At 35.3% G+C, this 21,557-nt stretch overlaps 1 protein-coding gene across 1 annotated transcript; it reads right to left on the bottom strand.

The window, feature by feature from the left end:
• Positions 1-3,500: 3,500 nt before the first annotated feature.
• On the bottom strand, positions 3,501-21,451 carry LOC147543413 (lupeol synthase-like). Its single transcript, XM_086633081.1, has 19 exons — positions 21,184-21,451; positions 20,714-20,922; positions 19,529-19,720; positions 19,031-19,120; positions 17,536-17,733; positions 16,838-16,922; positions 16,586-16,752; positions 16,268-16,456; positions 15,447-15,560; positions 13,366-13,485; positions 13,156-13,278; positions 12,539-12,637; positions 12,393-12,449; positions 9,843-9,889; positions 9,543-9,686; positions 5,544-5,721; positions 4,657-4,737; positions 4,019-4,102; positions 3,501-3,816 (listed from the first exon to the last, which is right to left on the bottom strand). The coding sequence occupies exons 2-19, from the start codon at positions 20,918-20,920 to the stop codon at positions 3,700-3,702; spliced, it is 2,292 nt and encodes a 763-aa protein (XP_086489207.1). The 5' UTR covers positions 20,921-20,922; positions 21,184-21,451; the 3' UTR covers positions 3,501-3,699.
• Positions 21,452-21,557: the final 106 nt, after the last annotated feature.

Raw genomic sequence — 21,557 nt, 5'->3', positions numbered from 1 at the left:
CGTTTGTGGACCTTTAAAGATCAAAACACTTGGTGGTGCTTTGTATTTTGTTACTTTTATAAATTATGCTTCCAGGAAAGTTTGGGCATATGCCATAAAGACCAAAGATCAGGTACTTACAGTTTTCAAGAATTTCCACAACATGGTAGAACGGGACACAGGAAAACCATTGAAGTGCATTCGCACTGACAATGGAGGAGAATACATTGGGTCGTTTGAAGTGTATTGCAAAACCCATGGTATTCGACATGAACAGACAGTTCCTAAAACTTCACAACAAAATGGTGTAGCAGAACGCATGAACCGCACTATTGTGGAGAGGATCAGATGTATGTTCTCAGAAGCAAAGCTGCCTAAAAGCTTCTGGGGTGAGGCAACGCGTACTGCATGTTATCTGATCAATTTATCACCTTCAGCACCATTAGATGTAGATGTAGCTGAGAGAGTGTGGGTTGGGAAAGAAGTCAGTTATGGACACCTAAGGGTGTTTGGTTGCAGGCCTTTTGTGCATATACCTAAAAATCAAAGAGTAAAGCTTGATGATAAAGCCAAGCAATGCATCTTTTGAGGCTATGCAGATGAGAAATTCGGATACAGGTTATGGGATCCAGTCGATAAGAAGATTATTAGAAGTAGAGATGTGGTCTTTTTTGAAGATCAAACTGATGAGGACTTCGGGAAAGTTGAGAAACGTGAGAATCATAGTAATGTCTCATTGATCTAGATCCACATATCTGTTCTAAGGTTATGCATGATAATGCAGGTGAAGAACAAAATCATGAAGATGAAGCTCATGAAGATATTCCTATGGGTGATGATGTTGAGCAAGGAATGGAAGTTCAACATGAACCACCAACTGAATTGAGAAGATCGACTAGAGAGAGAGCACCATCTACCAAGTATCCTCCACACGAGTATGTGATGGTAACAGATGGTGGAGAACCACAATGTTATGAAGAAGCCCTAGATGATGAACACAAGAAGGAGTGGTTGAAAGCTATGCAAGATGAGATTGAATCATTGCATAAGAACAATACTTTTAAATTGGGATTGGGAAAAACCTAAGAATAAGAAAATTCTTAAAAATAAGTGGGTTTTCAAAATCAAAACCGAAGAAAGAAATTCACAACCACGGTATAAGGCACGCCTTGTGGTGAAAGGATTTGGGCAGAAGAAGGGTATTGATTTTGATGAGATTTTCTCCCCGGTGGTGAAGATGTCTTCTATACGGTTAGTATTGGGATTGGCTGCAAGTATGAACCTAGAAATTGAACAACTAGATGTCAAGACCGCTTTCCTTCATGGTGACTTGGAGGAAGATGTGTATATGGAACAACCAACGGGGTTTGAAGTTAAAGGTAAGGAACACTTGGTTTGTAAGTTTGAGAAGAGTTTATATGGGCTGAAACAAGCACCAAGACAGTGGTACAAAAAGTTTGAATCATTCATGAAGGATCAAGGGTATCACATGACGGCTTCAGATCATTGTGTTTTCGTTCATAAAGAAGAAATGGAGGAAATTCCTTATGCTTCAGCTGTAGGAAGCTTGATGTATGCAATGGTGTGTACGAGACCGGACATTGCATTTGCAGTTGGAGTAGTAAGCAGATTTCTTGCCAATCCAGGCAAAGAGCATCGGTTAGCAGTGAAGTGGATTCTGAAGTATCTTAGAGGTACGTCTAAAGCTCGTATATGTTTTGGTAATGATAAGCCAGTATTAGTCGGTTACACAGATGCAGACATGGCAGGAGATGTAGACTCCAAAAGGTCCACATCAGGCTACCTATTTACATTTTCAGGGGGAGTAGTGTCATGACAATCTAAATTACAAAAGTGTGTAGCTTTATTTACTACAGAAGCATAATATATTGCAATTACAGAATGTTGCAAGGAGATGTTCTGGATGAAGAGGTTGTTAGAAGAACTTGGTATGAAACAGGATAATTATGTTATTCATTGCGACAGTCAAAGTGCCATCCACCTCAGTAAGAATTCTAGATTCATTCCAAGTTCAAGCATATAAATGTGAGATACTAGTGGATCCAAGATGTTCTTGAAGAAAAGGTGTTGAAGATCGAGAAAATCCATACTGACGACAATGGTTCAGATATGATGACAAAAGCATTACCCAAAGGCAAACATGAGCTATGTAGCAGCGTTGGAGGTTCGGGGATGGTAGGTCCCTCTTCATAAGTCGGGAGGGGGAGTTTGTTGGGGTCCCTCCTTATAATAGAAGGACTCCTAGTTGGAATAGGATTTCCCTTATTCCTTGTTTGGGGAAAAAATAGTAGTTTCTATTTTTTCAAGCCTAAAAAGGAATTCTTATTTCTATTAGTAAACCTCCCTATTTATCATTATAAAAGGGAATGAAAGGGAAGAGATTATTCACAACAACTTCCAGAAGAGAAGTCAGAGAAAGAGAGATTTCTGAAGTGGTTCTTTCAAGAGAGAGAAGAATATTGGTTTGAAGAAAAGAAGATTATTAATCTTGTGAAGCAATTTAGTTTGTGGTTATCTTCTTCAACCTTTAGTAATCTAGGATTTGTTCAAATCCGAAGGAGTAAGAGATTTCTATTTCTTTGTTTCTTTGTTCAGTTTATCCACCATAGTTTTGGTGAAGAGTTGTTATCCAAGAGTGTTTCTACACATCTTGAAGAATTGGTTTATCCACCATAGGTTTGGTGAAGAATTGTGTAACCCATTATTTAATTATAGTGGAAGATTTCTGGACTAGGTCCCGTGGTTTTTTACCTTCTATCTTGGAGGGGTTTTTTGCCACGTTAAATAATCTTGGTGTCTCTACTTTTACTTTCACATCGTTTATCTTCATATTCCTGAACAAGTTAATTAGGTTATTTTTCCTAACACTGATGTCATTGCTATACAGGTTTGTTCCTCTTCCTACCCTTTCCCTAATAAAATTTCTACAATCATAGAGAAATTCTTCATGTGGGGTTCTGCTAAAATGAGGGGTTCTAATGATTTTGGGGTTTAAGATGGAAATTGGAATTGTTTACTATTTTGGGTTACTGGGTATTAATTTGATTTGAAGACTAGGGTTTAAGGTGGAGATAGAGACGGAGTTGAGAATTTCTCTTGGGTTTTTTCTTTTTTGTTGACTAGGGTTGAACTGTTGAAGACTTGACTTGAAGTTGAGAATTATTTTTTTTTGTTTTTTATCTATTGGGTGAATCTTAACCGTTGGTTTCAAGCTCGATTCGGATCGGATTATTTCGGTTACGGATATAGCTCTATCCGAATCCGAAACCGATATCCGAAAATATCAGAAAAAATATCCGATATCCGAATGCAATATCCGAATTGTCGGATTATTTGAGTAAGGATGCGGATCGAATTCGGATTTTCGGACCACCGTTTACAGGCCTAGTTACAATTTACAAGAGGAAAGAACCTTAATCAGAATGCAGTAACATTTATATCAAAAATAATTATCAACAGTTGGAAATTAACTACATTTAAGGTCAGTTTAAACCATATGATAGAGCATTCACATCTTCACCATTATTGCATGATAAATAACTTAATTGGTCAAACACAAATTACAAGTACCATATAATCCTAATAGTAAGTCTTTTAGTACATCCATGAATACACAAACTTAATTTACTTAATGCATTTGCACTTATTAATCCTTCCAAAAAAAATATGCACTTATAATGATCGATCTAATTCAGGTTCTTACTTGGACAACACTGACATTTTACGAGAATATTCACCGAGAGCCCATATGGGGAAGTATCTTCTGTATGCTGAGTAATTTACTAAACAATTCCTCAAAAACACCCCCATCATTTCCTGTCATAACCAAATTATAAATGCATTAGTAACAAATTCATTAAATCCACTTTTATGTTTTATATCGGTCGTATTTGGCCGTAAGAGTTTACGGGAAAAAAGCTGTAAGAGTTTATGAAAAGAAAAAAACCAAAGTGATTCTCTATATATGTATGAATAAAGTAGCATAAAGACTTTAAGTCATAATCAGTGGTTGGGTTACCTGTTGGGGAAAATCACCATTATCCATTTGGTTGTTGATCAATACTTTTACTGCACCATCTAGCGGCTTTCGATCCCTTTCAGCCTGTTTAGTATTAAGAAACTTTTGTTAATCAAAATCAAGAACACATATATGATTTCAGAGTATTTTTGTTTATCAAACTTTTGTTATACTTAGGGCCGGCCCAAGTAGTTGGGAGGCCTAAAGCGAGGAAAAATTTGGAACTCTTTTTACGTACACAAGCTAAAGAAAATTAATTCTTTGCGGTAATAGATAAGTTAGTATGAAAAACATAACTAAAATTCATAAACCCGAATATATATTATAGAAGAATTAAGAAGATCCAATTTACATATAGATATGAGCTAAATATGTATCGATAACATTGTCTTATATTTTGAGATGCAATCTATGAATATCACTACTTCACCTTCTCAATAGTTATTTTCTCAAGGATTTCACAAAGGAAAAATCCAACGACATGCCATTATTGCGAAATGAATTTTGTAAGATTGGAATAAAATTTTGGAATGATTTTCCACAGGAGAAATCTTGTGTGTTTTTAACAAGAGAAATGTTAAATGTACAAAAGAGTTGACTTAATTTATGACTTAATGACTTAATGAGGTGGAACGTACCTGGCCAGCGTGAAGAAGGCCCATCAAAGCCCAAGAAGTTTGTACCAAGTGTATTCGGCTGTCCTCAAGAGGTATAAATTCCTGTTTCAACCAAAATTGGAAAATGAGATATTGCCTGATCTTAATGGCTGATACATTTATGCTACTGAACTCACTATGTTTTATTTTGATGTCAACAAAATGTCAGAAACAAAGGGACGGCGCATAAAGAGAATCATAAATAACTTCAAAACTGTTTAAGAAATATTATAAGAAGTAAATTTATAATGTGAGTTAGGTTTAGGCCGGATTAGGGCCGAAGGCTTAAAACACCAAAAAGGCTTTTTAGAAGACCGTAAGCTATTATAGACTCATGGCCCGAAAAGTTGTATAGATTCCGATCCAGAAAAGAAAACAGAAACAAAAGGCATGACTTGCTCCGGCCAATGGGACCCTACCCTTTGGAGAGAGAGAGAAAGAGAGTCCTCGATGTCAAAGAGATTGTTTTGGAAGCATAAAAAAACTTGATTTATAAATGCATTCTTTTATTTGGATTACAAGAATAAAGTTGAAAAATGTTAGGGCATAAGAAAAACTAGGTAGACTCTAGGCAAAAATATGCTAGAGTGCCCAGTTTTTAGCCCATTAAAATGCCTAGCTGATGTGGAATCACTAAAAGACAAGGTTTTTTCAAAGTTTGACTACGGTGGGGACCGCTTTTATTTCCAAATGAGGAAATTTGGGCATTCTAATGGGCAAAATTGCTGGGCACTCTATTATTTCCCATCAGTAAAAACCACATAAGAATCTTGCCCCAGAATCTACCTAGTTTTTCTTGTTTTCTAGCATCACTACTAAAGTTGTATGCAATTAAATTGTGTAAGTAAAAAACAAAAATTAAGGAGTACCTTTTTCGGGCAGGAAAGATAACTTTCTCCCCAACCCCCGCATGATTTCTGTGTTGACAACAAAAAGTCACAAGCTTTACGAACCGTGACACTGTTATTGTAAGTTTTTCCAGCCGCTGTTAATCCTCGTAGTGCATACCATGTAGCATAAATAAAGCAAACTCCCCATTTTCCATACCTATACAACTTAATGAATTAATCAACTGGTTGTCCAATTAATTGGTGCAATAGTAGCAAAAATCTATTTATTTGTCTTATAAAAGCTTAATTAATATGGTAGATGGACTGCTAAATAAGTTGTTTGTGCATCTCCAAACCATTATTAACAGATTGCGAATTCAAGTTTTGGAGAAGGAAGATTACCTTCCAAGAGTTTTCCAGTGTAACTTAAAGTAACAAAATAGAGTAATGGTTTATCCCCATGGCGTGTAAAAGTGTTTCTATGTCGTTTTAGGTCAAAGTGTTGTAACAAGGAAGGATTATGATCATATTACATCTTAATGATGTATTCTAAACGATTTAATGATCTTTACCAGAAACAAAAAAAAAAAATTTGTTTAATAGGGAGAGACTGAAACAAAAATGGAAATTATGTAATTTTTAGTGGACAAAACCCATGTTTTATCAGTATTTTAAGATTTGATCAACAGTAGAATCCTGAATCCCTATTAAATTACTTTTCTCGTATTCTTAAAGTAACTAAATTTGTTGGAAATTTACAACATTGAAATTTTGGGAGCCTCCAACAATGTCAACGAATGGGTGTGATACCCATCTGTATGGCTGCAAAGTTCAATTAAAAGGAAACATCCCTTGTGAATGGATGTATATCCATTATATGGCATCTCTTGATGCCTTATAAACTAATTGGCTCAACCATTTGGATAGACAGGATGATCCAACGAAATTTTATGTCTCTCTCTCTCTCTCATTTTCTATTTTATGTTATTAACAGAGAAGGTTCTTGGGTTTTTACATTATCAAGTTATTTGGAATTTCGGAGTGAAGTCTTTTGGCATTATCAGTTTATATTCGGAGTGTTCCTGGTCTTGGTCAAAGCGTACATACTTTGAACCAAGCAGTTGTTGAAGGGCTTCATCGTATCCTGAAGGCATAATTCCTGACCCGTTGTGTACTCGTGGTTTCATACCAGAAGGGGGCGAATTACTGTCTAAAAGAATCGAGATTCTCGAGCTTTGAAGTCTAGTGATCAACATGATTTTATTCATCAATTATTTCTCCGACCTTCCATTTCAACTTAAACGCCAATATTTTCCAACAATTTTTAGACAGTAATATCTGTAGTTGAAATGGAAGTTATTTCAGTAAACCTCTCCATATGATCACGCGAACCGAGTGAGAAAAATAAGCGGAACACCTGTAAGTATTTCAGTTATATTTGATGCATGATTTTATGTGATAAAATGAAGTAGATTTGACATCTTTTGTTAATCATCTTGTGTCAAAATGTCTTTTAACCATAATTCATAGTAAAGGTTGGTTGTGATTTTGTGGTTACTATGGAACTCTTAACATTAGTGTTGGTCCATTTTATTTGTTCGTGAGAACTATTTGGTTTTGGAATCCAAGTGGTTAACCACTTGAAGCGGTATTTAATTATGAGCCTTAGAGAAAAGTGATTTTGGTGTGTTCGACGAAAGTGCATTTGAGTTATTTACGTGACAGTGAAATTACGAGACAGTGAAATATAATTTTTTGGTACACGAGGTACATCTCATGTGTGAGTTATATTTGTTCAATTTAGAGAGACAAAAATATTTTCTTCATGTTATGAGTACATCATTTTATTATCTATGGACATGTGAAACCGTCTAATTAAGATTTAGAAGATGATATGTATTTGAGAAATTCATGTTTACGGAATAACGAACATTATTTTGTAGCATAAAATGTTTAACAAGTAGTTAATAATGCTCGTCAAACTATAATTCATTTTCGTGGAAGAAATGAATGGTAAATTCTAACTTTGAGTCTTTGACATGATGAAAAATGGTGATCTTAGAATTAAAACTCTAAGAAATGAATAATTATATTCTTGAGTGAAGAATATAATGAATGGAAATTGTATTGAGTAAGAGTACAATTATAGGTCCTTTGGACTATTTATTTTCCAGTGACATGATATTTTTTATTTTAAAAGAATATCACATTGTATTAAGAGAATACAATTACACAAGTTGGTGGATTCATCTTGGGTCCGTACATAGATCCTCATGTTGTGAGATGTGGTTGTCTTGGGCAACCAAGAAACAAGTGGTGATTTAATTCACTAAAATTGACTTATTTATTTATCTAGTCATATGCACTAGAAAGAAGCTCTGTGATGAATTATTTTGAGTAAGCTACATGAGACAAATAGTAAACGGTTGAGAAATTATTACTCATAAAATGTTTTGGCCAAAACTGATGCTGTCAATTGTTGTTCATGTAAAGTTATGATTGACTGTATTAAGTCAATTTTGTTTCTAGAGAAATATTTTCTAATGTTGTTATCTAGACAAATATTCTCTAATGATTTCAGAATTATCTAGAGAACTTATCTCTAAAGAAAAAAGAAATGGGCTAAGGTCTGTGAATGAAGGTTGATCGCCTTTAACAGAAACCCAACTTATGTCTTGAAATAGATAGGCAAAGTTCAACGGGTACTAACAAGTTAAAGCTTTCGCGATTATGGAATACTAGCATTTTATATTTTCCATTTCTGAGCTAGTATTGGTTTTCTGCAAGACAAAGGATGGATGAGAATCCTTAATAAGTCCTAGTTTTTAAGTGGTGCCTCGCGGAAACACCTCGAGTGGACTTACCTAAGTGAGTATGGAGATCAGGCCGTCTCCTAAGAAAATAAGACCGTTTTCTGAAGAAGACTCATGAAAGGGATATTGCACATGGCCATTAACGTGCGGAGTATGAACACTCTGTCCTCCGAAACGAGTATGTGCGATGACTCCGGTTTTATCATTGAAGGATTCTTGGTTCAAGATACGTTCACCATAGCATTCTGATAAAGCTTTGAGTTGTTTGCACTAAGTGAAGGTTCAAATCCATAAGATACCTATCATTTATGTACAAGTTTCTACGATAATGCCAAAGCCGTATTTTATTCCAAAATTATTTGTTTTCTTTTTGTTTTTGTCTCGATACTACGTGGTTTTATACATTTCCTTTATTTCAATTTTGAAAATGGTAGGGGAATGTTGGAAATTTTCAACATTGAAATTTTGGGAGCCTCCAACAATGTCAACGAATGGGTGTGATACCCATCTGTATGGCTGCAAAGTTCAATTAAAAGGAAACATCCCTTGTGAATGGATGTATATCCATTATATGGCATCTCTTGATGCCTTATAAACTAATTGGCTCAACCATTTGGATAGACAGGATGATCCAACGAAATTTTATGTCTCTCTCTCTCTCATTTTCTATTTTATGTTATTAACAGAGAAGGTTCTTGGGTTTTTACATTATCAAGTTATTTGGAATTTCGGAGTGAAGTCTTTTGGCATTATCAGTTATATTCGGAGTGTTCCTGGTCTTGGTCAAAGCGTACATACTTTGAACCAAGCAGTTGTTGAAGGGCTTCATCGTATCCTGAAGGCATAATTCCTGACCCGTTGTGTACTCGTGGTTTCATACCAGAAGGGGGCGAATTACTGTCTAAAAGAATCGAGATTCTCGAGCTTTGAAGTCTAGTGATCAACATGATTTTATTCATCAATTATTTCTCCGACCTTCCATTTCAACTTAAACGCCAATATTTTCCAACAAAATTAACTTCAACGATAATATGACAGAGGGGGAAAACATGATTTCAAGAGTAATCTCATCAATTCACTTCTCTTGTCCTATTGTCTATGTAAGTCATCCGATAAGGTGAAGAGTAAGCTAGGAGGGCGCCCTATTCTTTTGAATTAAAATTAGTTAATAATTTTTTACTTGACTTGCTATTTCAGGGACAAAATTGATTAATATTATACGTACCATGAACCGTCTGGCCTTTGTTGGACCTCAATGTAGCGTATAGCATTAGCAACGTAGTTTCCAATTTCTTTTCTTCGGTAGTGAGGATGCACTTTCGTAAACATCATCAGAGCTTCAACTGTTGATGACGTCACCTCCACATATCTTTTTTGCAAAATTTCACCAAAACGTAATAATTATCACCACAATCTAAATTATTTTAATCCCAAAACTAATTTTGATTAATCGTATCAATAAGGCTAGCTAATAGAAGGTTCGATATAGAAACAGACTCGTATTAAACAATCATACTAATCTTACTCGTGCTCAATAACAATGTCTTCAAAGAACTCTGTTGGATTGAGTACCTACAAGAAATTAGGGACATTTACAAGTTATTATATGATTGTAAAACATTTAGCATGCAAAATCTACTCTACATACTTCCATAATGATTTGAAAATTACAGCGTTGTTTCGTTGTATTCAGGGGCGCCCAGGCCAAGAGCTACCAAAGCGGTCACTTTGGACCTTAACGAAGGGTCTCAAATTTCGAATTTTGTATGATATTTTCGAAAAAATAATTATATTTCAAATAGATTTAAGAGATGAGTTAAATTGTAGCTTAGTGGATAAAAGCATAAGTTTTATGTAAGAGATCGAGGGTTCTACTCCTCTTTGAACTATTATTAAGATTTTATTTATTTTTCGAATATGTACTATATTATGGCCTCAAATTTTAACTTTTATTGGGGCCTCTTAAATGTTTGGGCCGGGCGCTGGTTGTATTTTGTATACTTCATCTAAGTTTTATGGTATAAAGGTGGTGATGTTCGATATTTGAGGATGAAAATGAGGAAGAGGAAGAAGATGTCGTTGAAGATGCAGAAGCTTTGAGATGGACTAAGCTTTAATACCATGTAAATTTTCTCAGGAAAGACGAATGATCTTTATTATTAGAATGATTTATATTGAAGATTATTGAGCTACAAGGGTATAACCTGTGCCTGGCATAGACTGCCTATCAAATTTTGAAATTGAAAAAAGAAGTCAGAGGATTGAGCTTGAGCTTTCGGGAATCCGACGTTGGTTGTGGAAGAAGCATGGGGTGAGCTAATAAGTGTGAGAAAAACCATATCTCTTGATCTAGCTTTTGGGGTAAGAGAGGCCTAAGACCACCCACACTAGTATCAGAGCCCGGTACAACAAGTCTCGGCCCATGACTATTGAAATTAAGAGCCAATGTGTGAGGGGGAGATTGTTGGGATAATCCCACATTGATTGTGGAAGGGGCACAACGTGAGTTAATAAGTGTGGCAAAAGCCTCATCTCGTGAACTAGCTTTTGGAGTGAGAGAGGCCCAAGACCACCAATGAATTTCAGATTCTTATCTAATATTATGATGTATGAATATTAATAAGATTGGGAATATTGATCGTAGTATACTTCATCACATAAATGTAATAGTCCCACATTGCTCACAAGAGTGTCCAGAGACTGGGCTATATGTGTAAGCTCAAACTTAGTAAGTACCGAGGCCTTTTGGGTAGGCTTGTGGTGCCTTCGCCAAGGACAAAACCCCGTACCTGTATGGGCTTGGGCCTGGGTGGTTAAAGCGGGGACAATATCGGCAACTGCTAAGGCTTGGGGCGTTACAAAGTGGTATCAGAGCCGAGGACGACTCTTCGCTGAGGGTGGGGGATTGTAATAGTCCCACATTGCTCACAAGAGTGTCCAGAGACTGGGCTATATGTGTAAGCTCAAGCTTAGTAAGTACCGAGGCCTTTTGGGTAGGCTTGTGGTGCCTTCGCCAAGGACAAAACCCCGTACCTGTGTGGGCTTGGGCCTGGGTGGTTAAAGCGGGGACAATATCGGCAACTGCTAAGGCTTGGGGCGTTACAATAAATATATCAATGTTAATGACAAGAAACTTCAAATCTGAAGTTCATTTAGCCGAGAAACCAAGACCACTTCGGTAAAATCTTGCGTGAAACTTTTCAAACTCTGTCTCACCAAATGTTTTAGGACTCATAATATCAAAAGCAGTCTAAATCCATCTCGAGGTCCTGTATGCTGGGGATTTGAGGCTAAGAAAATATTGGTTAAACAAAAAAGTGACGATCCACAGTGTGGATTGTGATGGTGGTAGTCCATTATTTTTTGTGATTCTCTTATGGATGTCCATTGTACAGGATGGTGGGAGGCGTGATTTTTTATTTTTGTAATTTTCTTAGGGAGGTTGATTGAGTTTAAGGAAGAGAGAGCACACGAGTGAGAGAAATAAAGTGAGAACAATTGTGCGATATTTTTCCAACCGCTAAGTCGAAAAACCATTAGTTCAAATAAAAAATGGTTTATGGTCACCATCTGTTGTCTTAGTGATCAGAGACCCACTTCGCAATCTCGAAGTCCTAGTTCGATCTTATAAATGTGGAAATCCAAGATTTATTGAAACTTGTGTATAAATAAAGTAAAAGTGTGATTAACTGGGTTGTAGGTCTTTTAAGATGGCCTTTAAAGATTATATATATATATATATATATATATATATATATATATATAGCTTTTAAGGGCACATAGTGTCTTAAAAATCAGGTGGATATAGTGTTTATTCAATTCGTTAACTTGATGCATCTTTGTATTGTCTCTTCTGATGTATCATTGTCTTCTAATAACCTTTTGTAGTCCAGGTCAAAAAACAATGTTTTATTTAGATAAATTAGAAGCACAATAATCCACTTGTAATAAACTACAAAGCCTTTGAGATGATAAACCTAGTCTTATGTTATTATGGCCTGAGAGTTATGTTAATTGTATCCTATATTTTATATAAGGTCATATTTTAAATGAAAAAAAAAATGTGTATTCTTACCTCCAACCATGCGGGGCCTATTGGCGGTTCCCATGCAGGTGTTCCCCCATCTTTGCTCTATAATGACAGTGAAGAAGGTAAATCCATATTTTTCATAGTTTACGGTACTAAAAAAATCAATAGTTAGATTAAGAATTCCGTATTACTTGAAGAGAAAGAAGGACATCAACTGAATCCTGCAATCGTTCCACTGGCATTTCTTCTCCAACAAGTTTAGACGACAATTGCGATAGTGAGAGACAAGCCTGGAACGAGTAGTTACATGGTTTACAAAAATTTTAAAACTGACATATCTAACACTTTTTTAGTATAAGGAATAATACACTAAATTTGTAGAGCCTGATACAAGAAAAAAAAACATTGATGCAGCATAAGCGTTATAGATAAGCAAAAAATCTATCAGTTTAAATGAATCATTTTCCAACACATACAAATGTTAAGACAATGGTCTCGAAACCCATTCTTAAAGCTACCGACATATATATCCAGACACATTACTAGATATTTGGTTTCATATTCTGCATTTAGTAATAGGTTCTTTACTGAATGCCACATATGTGAAAGGAAAAATGCGGCATATTTTTTTTAACAACAATATAATAACCGAGGATTTGTACAGTGGGCCTGTGAAGAAATATGCATGTTACCACCAAAAGAAAACTTACCTAGGTTTCACGAAAAGAACCACAATCATTTACTAATGTATTTCTATTATTAGAACAAATTTGCTTGGATTAGATTTACTATCTATCTGGGTACTTACCATTAGTCCTTCGGCAGTGCAATCAGCAACTTGCCATCCATGATCTTGATCTGGAAAAGCCCATGCCCCTTTGGAAATGTGACGATACATGCTTCTAAAGTCACCAGATGGGTTATCTTTGACCTTTACATGAGTACAACCGCATCTAATTAAATAATAGAAACTATTTATTTATTAGTAAACTAGTTAATTTAAAATTTAGGTTCAAACCTGTGATTCTTTAACAAAATTATGTGCCTTCAACAGAGTAGGACCATTCTCTTCAGTGAGATGATTTGCTACAAGGGCCTGGACAGCGAAACCAGCATCCCACATTTGAGATCCCATACTCTGCAATTAGTTTGGGATATAAGGAGACAAACAAAAAAAAATGCAACATAATTACAAAAATAATCTCACATGAATAATGAATTTTTCACAAAGGATTTCAAAAGTCAATACGTTTATTACATGACATTGATAAATCATGAAGATACAATACGAAGATCCAACATTGATTTAATAAGTAAATTAACCGCTACAACTCCGAACACTTGGACTCTTAGAGACATATAAAGGTCATAAAAAATGACTTGAAAATGGCCAAACTACTACTTAGCTGAAAACTTGTATTATTGAGACTCTAGTTGAGTGTTGCATTGGAGAGTGTTTTTTGTCAAAAACTCAAGTAGTCCTATGTGTCAAACTGAGTTTTGTAAGTTGAGTGTTGCATTGGAGATGCTCTAAGGAGCCTTAAAGCCTATCTGCACTACTTTTACACTAAGACTCAAAAAACTCAATCAGGGGGTCCTTTAAAATTGGAGCCCAAAACACCATTTAGCTGGCTTTGGTCCAACAGCCCTATATATACAAGGGAATTGCACTTTCACCAGTCACAAGTAGGGGTGGGAATTCTACCCGAAAGCCCGATACCCGTCACGTTTACCCGCGCCCGACAATGTCCATGGACGCCCGCGCCCGAAGATGGGTACTACCCGCCCAGCCCGATGATTTTTCGTGGGCGAGCTCGGGTGAAAAGCTCTGCCCGCCACCCCGCCCATACCCGAGCCCGATATGCTCACTCGACGGGTGCCTATAGATGCGCCACCCCGCCCATACCCGAGCCCGATATGCTCACTCGACGGGTGCCTATAGATGCCAATCACTTTGAGTGTCGATTATACTTCACTATAAAGCCCACAGTAGATTTAAGGTTTCTCCCAAGATATATAAACTACACATTGAAGCAATCCTAATAGTTTACCACATTGAATCTGAAAAATTTGGTAGCATAGAGAGAAAAAAGAATCTACGTTGTCTCTCTAGCCGTTTCTCTCTTATTTACTAGACCTTCTTGCGCCAACCTTCTTCTCTATTAAATAAGTTATTGGGATCATCTTCCATCTCTGTGTAGTGGTCAAATTTTAAGATTATTTTGATGTGAAGGAAGAACAAAGAAGAACTAATGAAACATACAAAGACAAGAAAAAAAAGTGGAAGACAACCAAGTCTCATGTTTGCATATATATATAGATCTATATCAGTTGTTGATTTCTTATGTTACGGAATCTGAGTATTTCTTTCGTTCTTGATTTATAAGTTTTGTAAAGATTTGGTATCAATTTGTTTAGAGAAGCTTATTTGAACAATATCAAATTTCTAGAGTTTCCTGATTTGGTAGAAAAATATCAGATAAAGAAACCCGATGTCCGATTTGCCCGAAGCCCGACTTGCCCGATGCTTTAGTGGGCTTGGGCGGGCTTTGTTCATAGGAGATTTCAGAAAAGCCCGCCCGAATCCGCCCGAGAACTCGAGTGGGCAGAGGAGAAACTTACCCGACCCGCCCGAGCCCGACTTAGAATTACCCGCGGGTGCCCATACCCGCCCGATTCCCACCCCTAGTCACAAGTCACAACTCCGATTAAGTACATAAAGGAACTAGTCCCACCCACATGACATAGATGAGACCCAGGGAAGATGTTATCAAGGTAGGTTTGGTAGAATGTTTCATTCACCACTCACCAGTTGAAATACTGATCAAATAGAGATATTAACTCACTTATTAATGTTTGAGTAATATTAACTTCAATTGGTGACAATTTTTAGTAATAATAATAAAAAAAAAAGCCTATTTAGAAGACCCCATGTTTAGCGGCTCTGCTGTGGTCGGTCGTGCCGTGCCCTATAGACCGCGTTAAACAAGGTGGGCGGTTAAATGGAACCAAAGAGTTCCTGGTAAGTGGTCACACGTCATTCATTCACACGTAAATAAGTTTGAATAATGAAAAGGTTTATAATTAATTCATTCAAACCTGCATTCTCAGTCCATCTTCTGCAACCCAAATATAATCTGGAACTCTAGCAAGATGTTTTTTGAACGCATCTGAGTTGGGATCATCCACCCAGCAAGCAAGCATACACAAAACCTAAACAAAACATTATTAGTCCTTCATATAGGGTTGAAATAGAAAAAATCAATGTAATACATATACATTAAGAACAACTTTAGATAGAATCCCACTAGAACTATGATTAGCATAATATGCTGGTGTACTATTTTTCCGACCAAAAGTTCTTTTCTTTTTCTTCTAAAAAGTGTTGAAATAGAAGTTCGGATAAAAAAAGTATGAGATCCCAACGGATCAAGAATTATGCTTCTAGGATACGCAGAAGTTCTTTAACAGATATCCATGTTCAAAATAGGTACACTTTGACCAAAGTGTGAGAACAGTCCCACATTTGGAACGTGGGCCAACAACCAATAATATCATGTCCAGGTCTTCTCTACTCATTGTCAATTATACGTATAGGTTCACATAGAGTTCACATATATGTGAACCACATATATTGTGTTTTTCCAACATTGTCCATTTGTGTTGCTCTTCATTGTATATATACACAATCAAGTTGTATAATTTCCTATTAGATTAATTTGTTTCCAACTCCAACTGAAATTTGTTAATTGTGTGTGTCAAATCCGCATTAAATACAATATTTTTAAAACTTCTCTTCTCTCCATTAATCTTCATATATATATGGTGGACTTTGAAGTCCTATAACTAGAACATTCACCTATAACTGTCATTATGTCAATTTTAATCAAACAGTTGATGAATGAGTTGCTAGTAGATACCTTTTCTATAGAGCCAATAGTGAAGTACCGACTATTTTCGTCTTCATAGTGGATGTGTTTCATTGCTACTTTCAAAGCCCTTTCTCTCACTTTTGAAGCAGGCCATAATTTTAGAATAGGCTCCGTAAAAATACGAATAGTGTCCCATAATACATTCTGTAGTAAGGGGTGGGGGTAGTAGAGGTCCTCCTGTGTATAATATGAAGACATTCTTAAATTTTAGTAGTTCGATTTTGTTTTTAAAATAGATAAGAAAAAAAATAATATATATATATACAACTCTGAATGTGGAAGTTAGATTAGAATAAAAAAACAGACCTTGCAACACACATGTCGCGTCTTCTTCCAATTTATTTCGTTGTAAGGTTGTACATGAAGTTCTTCTCTTAATGATAAAATGAGATCAGTGATTGGACCAACAAATTTTTTCCCGTATAAATATGACATGGGCAAATAAACCAATCGGCAATAACACCACATTTTAGCTGCATTTCGTCACATGAAAATGATATAATTAAGATAGGACGCACCATATATGTATAAGAAAGACTTAGAAATTAATGAACTAACCAGGATTCACAGGTAGAAATGAAGGGAGAAGCCAAAACTCAGGGGGCATCGGATTGCATCCAGACCAGTCAGAAACTCCTAGTATCTGAATATAACAAAAGCCAAAACTTCAAATTTGGGCTTTTTGGTATGAAAATTTTGAGTGCTAAAAGATTCCTGTATATCAATGTAAAGAACAAAAATGTGAAATAATTTAAACTATATGGTTGAACATTTTCCAAGTGAATCTTCTCTGATTTATACAGTCTGGCTCACTTTGGGTTAAACGCTATGCTCGATCTTGTATCTATCTCATCAAGTTGGTAGTTGGTACCAACTACCAAGTATCCAATAACTGGAGCTATGATATTATTTATTCTCAGTTTTCAACTTGATATGTCTAACTCGATATGGTACCAAGTATATCTTATCTCTTTGAATCTAATGGTATATGGTTCGGTTCTTCCACCAACATGATTATGATTTTGGCTTAGTGAAAGATGAGGGAATCTTGTTCTATCAAGCCACGAGGGATCTTAACTCTAAAAATCGATTAATGTACTACAAAAAGAGTATAATTATATGCAAAAGAAGTGATAATCCTAATTTGGGTGGCTCAATAATCCCATCCAATGTTGAAATAAATGTCTTTCGTTGCATGCATACGAAGCAAAAAATTTGTTCAGAAATTTAAACTTTTTAATCATAAAGTTAGTTACCGAGAGCCAAGTCTTTCCCCATGATGGTATAAAAGTTACACCACCATGATCAAGGATCCATCTTCGTGCCCTGGAACAAGCATTGTCTCTACCACCTTCAGGCCCTTCTCCTAAAATACGCATACAAATGTAGTTGAGGGTTGTCGAAAACATGGTGCTTTCACCCTCAATATGAAGACCAAAACCTCCGTCTTTGTTCTATAAAATTAGATACATATGTTAGGACATTCAAATGGAGACAAATATTATCCTAAAGAATTTGTAGTGCAACAACAGAAGAAAATTCACTACCTAAAAGAAAGGGAGTCTTAATCAAAACATAATCTTCGATTCCAATTTTAATTTATGAAGTTCATTTATTCACACCTGCATGATATTTATATATCCTTAGCTTGAGATCCCAATTTTCTATGTTTGCAAAATTATGACTTTGGAATCAATATAATAACCTATAATGATGGTATTATATTTGATATGAAAAACACAAACCCTTTTGTTCATTGAAAATTAATCCAGGCTGAATAAGTATTAGATTAGAGCTTCATATTTGTCATCGAACAAAACCAAACTTACCTTATGCTCAAGCAGCAGATGTTTGGGATTAATTTAACCAAACTTATGTTAATCCTACTGCAGAAGTGGAGAGAATTTTTGTTCGGAGACCAATTTCTTATGATTTATGGAGAAAGTTAGAAATTGCAAATTAGTTATGAATCTTAGGTAATTCAAATTTTGTTAATTAATCGAATGTTTGGTTGTTGAGTGATGGTGATGAATTATGATTGTTAATTTCTTATGAGTAATGAATCTTATACAGTTTCGAATTTAGTTCATTAGTCGATGTCTAATTGTCGACTGGGTTGTTGAATGATTATTATTTAGTTTATTTGATTGTCGATTGATATTGATTGATGTTTAATTTATGTTTAGTTGAAATTTGATCGAAATTGATTTATATTTAGGATGAAATGTCACAAGCTGCTAAACTGTCTGGGTAAGCAAGAAACACAATCAATTATTTCTTTAAACCGAAAGAAAGAAAACAAAAATAGATGTACCTATAAATTACACTTACATGTATTACATGCATCATTGATAGAAACCTACTTATAGTGACTTTTCGTTTAAAATTTCGATTTACTGTGAAGTTAAAGCTTAGCCCTGTATAAGTTGAAATCCTGACTCCACTCATAGTTATATGAATATTTTTTTACCAAAAAAATTATTTTCCATTTAATTTAAGTCTCAGGTTGAGATGCTTTAACCACAATTTGATCTATCAATTTTTAACAAGTAACCCAGAAGTAAGCAAGAATAGATCACTATAGTTTGTTAGAAAATAAAACTCCATGCAAGAGAAGCAAAGGAAACACTTACCTCGTAAATCCAATTCAAATAAAATAAAATTTTAATTAAGCAGATAAATGGAAGATAATAAAATATTATACGAGTCAGACATTTCAGATTGTGAACATCTTGGAAGATAAAAATGTACCTGATGACAGTACATATAGCGGAGAGTCTCGTTTATATGTTCCGGTCCGAATATTGTATGGAGAGTTCCAGTAATATATAATGCAAAAACCTATGGATAATACGACAAAAAATAATTTATCATTAATAAGTACTGTTAACTTTCATGGAAGAATATTTAACTATCATTTCTTGAAATCTTGCTAAATGGGGTAACGTTTAAGTGTTACTTGCAATTTTATTTTATGTTTTCTCTCAGTCAACTGAGTTGTTTAAACTAATTGTTTGCTTGTTTCCTAAAATAAATAATAATAATAATAATAATAATAATAATAATAATAATAATGAAGTTCGTGATTCATTGATATCGAAGTTTCTCAACTCATCTTTTGAGGCGCACTTTTATTGTCATTCACTTTGTTTCGTTAACCACGATAAGCATTAGATTTGATTTTTCTCACCATAATTATAAAAAATAACAAACATGACACTAGTTTAGTTATGGGATAAGAAAACATACCATAGGTGGTGTGAAGAACAAAGGTCCAGCGAACTCGCCAGCCCAATGACCATCACTTGACTGCAAAGCAGAAAAGTATTGAATGCCTCTTCTCAACGTCGTTGTCACGGCTTGTTGTGTCACCTCTTCACCGTCACCTATCTTCACTGCCGGGATGCTTAGATTGAATTCATCTCCGTTGTCTTCCAATTGCTTTTCATTTTGTAAGAAAAAAAAAAAAGCGATAAATACATCACATTCGGGCTCAAGTAAGCATTTGCTTCCAAAGTCTAAATTAAAAACATCTCGAGTGTTTGAGGGCTCAAAGAAACAATTTTATTTGGGCAAGTCCAAAATAAATTTTGAACTGAAATTGGATTCAATTGTAAATGTCTAGGTATACTGTTATTTCAAAACCCCTCCACTAACTTTTTGTAAATATCCCAAAGTCCTTCACAAATCTTAAGGTGTCTTATTCTTATCTAGTTCTAGAACTTTCATCTCCATTTTTTGTGTTTTTCATTTTATCTTATTAAAGGGTTAATCTTGAAATGAAAATTTTATTAGTTTATTTCTACCCTACATATATTTATAAAATACTAAAAAAAATTCACGGTTTAGTGTATCAGAATCATCAGAGCACGAATCATTTGCATTTGGCAAACAAATTAAAAGACAACTATTATTTGTGGATCATCGTTCTTTAATTTCCTCGGTGGAAAAAACAGTATATTCTGCATTGGATATTAGAGATGTTATTGAGTCCACATGTCTCAGAGTTAAATGGGTATGGGGTTAGGAGTTTATGTAAACATCATAAACCACGGATAACCAAGTGTTGACAGTTAGAAATTTTAAGTACTCAACACAAACATTATTTTCGGCAAAAGAAAACTATGTGCTGCAAATGGTCTTCAAAAAAGTTTATGTGTCATTCCATGGATTCGTGTTGTGTACCAAAGTGTGGTAGAGCGTATCTCGGATCCTAATGGGTCACGGAAAACGAGTCGAGGAGTTCAAAATCACAGGTCTGCTGTTGCCGACATACTCATCTCTTAAACGAGCACTGCCACTCTATTTCCAGATCGACATAGTCCGTTACCCACCACTACTACAACCACATAATTTTGCTCTTTAATAAAGCAATCGAGTAGAAACAGCATAGTATATCCTCTGTACAACATAAAATAAGGTCTAGTGATTTACCTGCATGCGCAATAAAACGTCACTACAAACTTTCACGTGAAATCTGTTTTCATAGAACTCATCTCTTGCCTTTTCAACCTCAGCTTGTTGTTCAGGAGTTCCTGAATTGTGATCGAACTCCCATCTCTGTCGTCCTGTGAAATTGTTAGTGCTGAACAACCATTGGCTAAAGAGACCTTCATCGTCGGACGTCTTAAGCTTCCACATTCCTAGGGTTTCATAATTAAATGTCTCCATTAATGTCAATACAGATTTACAGGTTATACAAAAAATGGAACATATCTTCGATATTAGAAACTCATCGTGCTAATTCAGTAAACATCTGTAGGATTCACGTGCATCCACATAAGTGAGAACTTTGCATGACAATGTTACCGAGGGAAGTAAGATGGAAAGAAATCAAACGTATGGTGAGCATCGCAAAAGGAGACAGAACTAGAAACAAAATTAGAATGTATAAATTGACTTACCAAAATTTCCTTTGAGTTTTGAATAAATCTGTATCACTGGTAGTCCAAACTAGAAAAATATCAACCAAGAATTCCTTGTGTTGGATTTGCTAGAACGGCGAGTTAATAAGGACACACATCACCAAAGGGACGTGGAAGCTTTGATTGATAATAGATTTTATTTATTATTACAATCACCATCTGTTCATGGAATCTTATAATTAAATATTCTGTCTTTTCAATTGTTGATATTAATTATCTTCCACCTTGTTGTGTATGTCACGCATATGAAAAATAGTCACCAAGTTTGACTATATATACATACTAAAAATAGACTTGTTTATTATTACAATAGCCATACTAATATATTTATATTAAATTGCATGTGCAGAGAA

The sequence above is a fragment of the Eschscholzia californica genome, unplaced genomic scaffold (assembly GCF_041429995.1).
Source record: "Eschscholzia californica isolate CP2 unplaced genomic scaffold, dmEscCali1.0.p SCAF_4, whole genome shotgun sequence".
Lineage (NCBI taxonomy): Eukaryota > Viridiplantae > Streptophyta > Magnoliopsida > Ranunculales > Papaveraceae > Eschscholzia > Eschscholzia californica.
This window is presented reverse-complemented; position numbering and strand designations above follow the sequence as displayed.